This window comes from Alligator sinensis, unplaced genomic scaffold, assembly GCF_000455745.1.
Source record: "Alligator sinensis unplaced genomic scaffold, ASM45574v1 scaffold499_1, whole genome shotgun sequence".
NCBI classification, from domain to species: Eukaryota; Metazoa; Chordata; order Crocodylia; family Alligatoridae; genus Alligator; species Alligator sinensis.
Window position 1 is genome coordinate 3,077,873 of NW_005841864.1, and position 6,384 is coordinate 3,084,256.

General features: G+C 40.2%; 1 protein-coding gene across 12 annotated transcripts in view; it reads right to left on the reverse strand.

The window, feature by feature from the left end:
- The window catches only part of COL19A1 (collagen type XIX alpha 1 chain), a 402,210-nt gene that overhangs the window by 131,092 nt on the left and 264,734 nt on the right, over nucleotides 1-6,384 (reverse strand). For 11 of the 12 annotated variants that reach the window (XM_025191070.1, XM_025191112.1, XM_025191107.1 and 8 more), the window contains 3 exons: nucleotides 6,152-6,196; nucleotides 3,738-3,773; nucleotides 2,435-2,488 (listed from right to left, as the gene is read on the reverse strand). In XM_025191070.1, coding sequence (XP_025046855.1) covers nucleotides 2,435-2,488; nucleotides 3,738-3,773; nucleotides 6,152-6,196 — 135 coding nt within the window. The remainder of the gene's footprint in view (nucleotides 1-2,434; nucleotides 2,489-3,737; nucleotides 3,774-6,151; nucleotides 6,197-6,384) is intronic. The other variant, XM_025191083.1, reaches the window with a different exon arrangement.

Genomic DNA, 6,384 nt, shown 5'->3' on the forward strand with positions numbered 1-6,384 from the left:
TTCAGCAGGGTTTCTGCTGGGGCTGTGCGAAGCTTCGGTTTCTGATTTGATTTGGCAGAGATTTGGCGCAATTCAGTGGCCAAATCTCTGAATCCGAATTGAATCAGAGGACCCTTTAATCTCTCCAAATTGAATTAGAACCCTCTGAATCGATTTGGAGAGATTTGGAGATTTGGAAATAAACACAGCTTTAAATGTTTTTTCTACATACCTCTAGGTAGCAGGGGCTCATGAATGCTGCAGTGTTGGGGCGCATGGAGTGTCCCACAGGAGCATGGGGGGCTTCCCAGCATGCTCAGAAGCAGATCCGGAAGTGGACCAGTAGCACTTCCAGTCCCCTTCTGGGTTCACCGCCAGGCACGTGGAGGGCCCCCCTGCACTCGTATGGGACACTCCATCCACCCCAGCATCGCAGCAATCACAAGCTGCGCCTGCTACCTCAAGATATATAGAAAAAACTTTTAAAGCTGTGTTTGTGTCCGAATCGCTGATTCTCCAAATCTTCAGATTCGGATTCAGCTGAATCGAATCAGGGACAGTGATCTGAATCAATTAATCGAATCACTGTCCCCGATTTGGGCTGAATCTGAATCCAAATTTAATAGGGCCCTGTGAAGGAGTGAGACAGAACTTACAGCATGGAGGGCCGGCAGGAAGGAAAATACCCATCCAATTTCCAGAGCAGCATCTCACTCAGGATTGGCAGAGGTATTTCTGGCCCCGGAGAGGGGCAGAGGGGGGTCAGTTCTCTGCAGGCTGCAGGGAGAGAGGAACGGCTGAGCGTCTGGGCAGGGAGAAACTGCAGAGCATGCCTGAGGAACGCTGCGGGAGTGACCCTGAGGCAGGCAGTGGCCTGCAAACAAGCAGCTAGTGGTAATTTCTGGAGTGGAGCTGCAGCTGAGGATCCAGAGTGAGGGAGTCCACAAGGCCTGAGAGACTCTCCAGACTGGAGTTTTTCCAACAGAGGATCCGGAGGAGGGCCTGAAGGGAAAAATCTAGTCACAGGCAGAGCCTTCCTACACAGGGGGGAAACCCCAAACAGACTGTGAATGTTCATAGGGGTGCAGGGCAGGATAGCACACAGCAAAGAATGGACTAAGGGATTGTTTGCCTGAATTATGGTGATTGGGAGATTGAGCACCTGATCACAAGAAAAGGGGACATTGCCAGAGCCTGACAAGAAGGCTGAGAAGCAGCTGGGGTTTTCTGTGATTTATTTTTGCTCTCTATTTTTGACCTGCCCCTGGAAGGTGTATACCCAAAAGAGGCACTAGGACACCCTGGGGTAGGGGCAGATAAGATTACGACAGGCAGCACTGCAACCTGGCTGCAGAAGAATATTGTAAAACAACATCTGGAGAGGCTAGGGTGGGGGAAAGGGGAGGGTGGGAGCCCCAAAGAAGACACAGGGATCAAAACCAGGCAGGATCACCGTGGGCATTGCCTCCCAGGAATATATAGGTCATCAAAGTCGTGGCAGACAAGAAAATATGAGATCCACTTCCTGGCAGACCTGGTGATCCAGAGCCAAGGTCTACCCTGTCACCACCTTTAGGCAGATGAGTGCAGGGCAGTACTAGCAAGCCCTATAATACCTACAGCTGTCACAGGCCTGTTTCGTACACCCCTAGTTTCTGCTGATCTCCCAAGTTTTTCTATGAATCTCAGCCTTCACTATTAAGTTATGTAGGTCATATAAGTTCCTAAGATAAATCAACTGGCTCAATATCCCTGGCATCACTAGGGTAGTTACAGCGTCTTCCTATATTACTTGAACACAGACCAACAAAGAATTATGAAGAACTTTCTGAAGACTGCTGAGACAGAGACACTAATTTTTATTAAGGCCCTTGGGACTGATAACTGACCAGAAAAAGCCCTTTTCTGAGTTAGAAGGGTAAAAAAGAAATGCAGTTAGTGCTTGGAGCTGAGGAATTTTAGGACATATCACCCAAGAACCATAAGCAGCCTTATTTCAAGAGTGAAGGATCATAGATTTTTATTTGAAGTCCCAAATGACAAACAGGATTAATCAGAAATGCTGGCAGCTGTTTTTTTCCTCAGGCCAGGAACAGCTTGGATTTAGATTCTTTCTTGTCAAGAGAATGTTGAGGTTTGTTCTTCATCGAACATTCCCCACCAAGATGTTAGGCCTACACTTTCAGGAGTAGAAAGAAGATGGGTTGTATTTCTCTAGCTAGGAAGCAGGGGTTGAGAGAAAATATTTCTCCTCCAAAATCTCCATCAAGGTAGAGTCTACTTGCATACAGATGGGGAACATTAAAGGAAGGGAAAGTAGACAAAATTTGGACAAGATACTGTTACTCCAGACCAGATTCAGAAGTGCCAAAAAGGTTGACTGCAGGACAGAATCTTGCTCTAGGTCATATAAATAAACCATTATAAGTTATATTAATAAGTATTTTTTACATACCTCTGGGCCAGGACTTCCAGTGAGGCCAGGTGGACCAGGATCTCCTATTTCACCCTAAGTAAGTTATTTAAAAAAATTATGCCTATAGTATATCCATGAATCACCACTGCACATATAATAGCATTTAATATGTATACAAATAAGAAAAAAACAGCTTAATGCCTTTTGATCCTTTCACACCAATTTCCCCCTGAAAATTACAGGTCCAATCATAGTAAATTGAAATTTAAACTAAGATTAAATATATTAACTGTATAGTCTACCAATTACCATCATATAATTTAGCTAACAAAATTTATGTTAATTTTTTTCAGGAAGAGCTACTGATGTCTCTGAAAATTTTGAAAAAGTTTCTTTTAAAACAGCTCTACTTGCAGTGGAGTATGTAGTGGGTTTTTTTTTTTGCATATGGACATGTGCAAGGAAGCAACATATAACTTAGGAGTTCCTCTGGTTTGGTGCTTATCCTTCACCTGAAGTCATTATCTTGTGTGTGATTTCATATTACTCTCTGGAATAGCTACTTTTAAAAGTTCTCTTCAATATTATATAGTTTTTAATAATGTGCTTACAACTATATTACCTGAGTGACTTTCAAAGGAACATTAAGCAATATGACTAATATCTGTTGAATATTACAAAGAAAGGACTATGACATAAAAAATAAGCAACAGGAGTAAATGGAATCTTAAAGAATGGGGGGTTTGTTTTTATGAAAACACTGTTAAGGAATAAAAAAAATGAAGTGTAGACAATAAGGTCATAAGAATTGCCTACAAGTAGAAAGGTTTTTTAGAGCTTCCCAAATGAATTAATTTGCCTTTTTAAAGGTAGCTGTTTTTTAGTTGATACATTCATTTGTTAAATTCTTACTTTGTATTCTACATATACACATATGCATAGAAAAACAACAAATACTAATGAAATGTAAATAGTTTATCCCATCCAAAACTCCACCGAAGAAATTAAGGGGAGAACACAGATAAGCTAAGCACAATAGAGATGCATAGGAATGGGTAAAGTTACCTGCATCCAAGTCTGTCTCTAACTCGGTGGAGTCAGCACTCTAAAATCTCAACTTTTGATAGGTAAAAGCGAGTGAATTCGATATAAATAACTGACACAACAACAAATGTAGAACCCTGTGATGCCATTTTTATAGCTGAGTTTCACAGTAACATAATCATGCTGTTCCTGACACTTAAACTATTAAAATGCATGAAGGTAAAAGCTCTGAATTCAAATATGGTGAGGTAATCTAATCTAAGTATAAAGTGAATTTAAACATTTTACTTATACTCACTGGATCTCCCTTTTCTCCTTTTTCCACGAGCTCCCCCTGTGGTAGTATACAGAAAATGTGAAGTTACTTGGCTATTTTAAATGGTTAATATATTCCTCTGCTTTTGGAAAACAGCCCTTCAAAGCATAAAGGAAATAACTGATATGTATTCAATGGAAACAAATAATTTTAAATAACATTTAAAATTATGAAGGTCCATCTGAAGTGCTGCTGAAACAGAATATAAAAATATAAGAAAATGGAACTCTACTACTGTTTGATTTTTTTTTAAGTCTGGTTCACATACACATTACACAAAACAAAGCATAAAGCAGAATCAGAAACGTCTACAAGAAAAAAGCATTGATGACTATATTAGCGATATAAAAATATAAGTAAAATTCTTAAAAGCAAGAATGATCACTGCTTTTGGATATGTGGATGACTAGTGGAGATGACCGGCTTCCTGCAGCAATGATGGGCATTTTTACACATGCATGCATCAGAGCGCTGGCCATTTTGAAAAGCACCCAGTGCTGCGATGTGTGCAGTTGTATAAGCAGCAAAATACGCATCAGTGCTGAGAGAATGTTGGCTACGTGCTTTTGAACTAAAACACCTCGGAGGGGCTTTAGTTTAAAAGCTCACCACCACCATTTTCTGCGTGCTGACGTGCATTTTGCCACTTATACAACTGCATGCGGCGCACTGCAATTTGCCTCAGCTCACATGCAGAGCAGACTTAATTAATCAAGTCTGCTCCAAAGTGGCGGATCTCTGGCGCTTCTCTGGAAAAACAGTATGCGTATAAATGCCTGATGAGTTTAATTACAATATTCAAACTATGAAGCTACCTTTACTGATGCTCCACCCAACCCCCAGTTTGGCAAATCTGTAATATGCAAAAACATTAATGTTTCAAATGAACAGGCTAAACCTGATTTCTATTTGTATAAAGCATATTGGAAGCATAAGGTTTTAAGTATAAGGACTAGTGGATGGTATAGCATATGTGGGCCTGACTTCCCACTAGTTCAAATCAATACCAATATTTCTGGTGGTTTGATGGGAACAGAACTGCCCTTACATTTTTGAAAGAAAAATAGTTAGTTTCTTTTCCCTAGTAATGAACATAATCATTTAATAGAATCTGTTACTGGAAAGTACCAGCAAAAAGTACAAGACGATAAAATGAAAAAATCTATTTCTAAATTTTGATAATTGTTAGGATGCCATTTTTTCATCTATATATTGAGTGTGGGAATTTAAGAAAATAAAAAGTGCTGTTATTTTGAGCAGCAATCAGTGTCTTATAGTCTGAGATCTTTTCATTTTTTTTAAAGGTAATTTGTACTTCTCAGTTCAGAAAACATGTTTTGTATTTTTTTAACGCAGGAAGAGAAGCATGCAAAAAGAACCAAGAACCAAACCATAAATACTTCAATTGTAAAATTCCCCTACACCACAAATAAAATGTGAAGGTGAGTAATCCCATATTCAGTCCGAGATTTGGCAAGCAGATTCATCATCTTATTTTATTCTAAGTCTCTACCTTTGATTCCTTTCTCTTAACCCCTTAGTATCAGAAGAGAAAGCTCAAACAGCAGAATGCTGCAGAGGCACAATGTTTGCAAGTAGTGCAGCAGGAAAAGCAATCACATTCTCCATACCACAGCCAAGCAGTGCCTAGGGCTACATACAACGAGGATGCGATAAGTTCAATACTGTCTGTGACCCAATTCAACAGCCCATCCTTATTCAACAACTTCCTTAAGCATACCTTTGAAAGCAAATGATATAAGCATATGTTTAAAGTTAAATATGTCCTAAAGAAGTTGCTGAATTTGAAGGTCTGGCCAGGGGGAGGGGTCTAGCTGGTTTGCAGGGGGGGCAGGGACGAGTGGGGGGGGGTGTGTCTAAAATAGCATGGTGCCAGAAGGCAGGTAAAAAACAACAGCCCTGGGACTAGGGCCAGTGGCTGGGTTTTCCCAGCCTTGGGGATGGACAGGTTGCATTCACCAGCCTTACCCAGATCGATTAAGTAGGAGTATGCATTGATCCAGGTCTATTTTAGACTGGATAATTCCATTTTTAGACTGGTCTACACACAGGCAACTTTTGTATGGTTATGGGTTTAGATTAATTTCCTATCACTGAGACTGGGTCTAAGTGTAAGGTCCACACCTAGGCAAACAAAGTTAGATCAGGTAACCATTTTTAATGTGATCTAACCTCTCTTTAACCTCCTTGAATATATGCACTTAGTCCATATCTGAGGGCTCTGCTCTCAGAAGCAAACTCTCTTGCTAGAGCATATTTTCCTGTGCCTATTGTTCTTCTACTTGATGTACAATTTAGTTTCAAGGATTTTTCAGTTTCAAGGATTCTAGTAATACTTAAGTATCACAAGTGAGATTATGAGGTTTTTTTTTTACCTTTTCTCCTTTTGCACCAGTTAAGCCTATTTCTCCTTTCTGGCCCTATTAAGAAAACAAATAATATTCAAAATCTCATTTTCATTCTGACATCCAGAGAAAAGCACGCTGGGCCAAGCTGCTTCTTGCCCTAAATGAAGTATAAAATCTTGTCTCATCATAATTAAGATTTGTGATTTTGCCAGCTTTGAGTCACTTTAAATTATTGGGTTTTGGGGGGGGGGGGGGGGGGG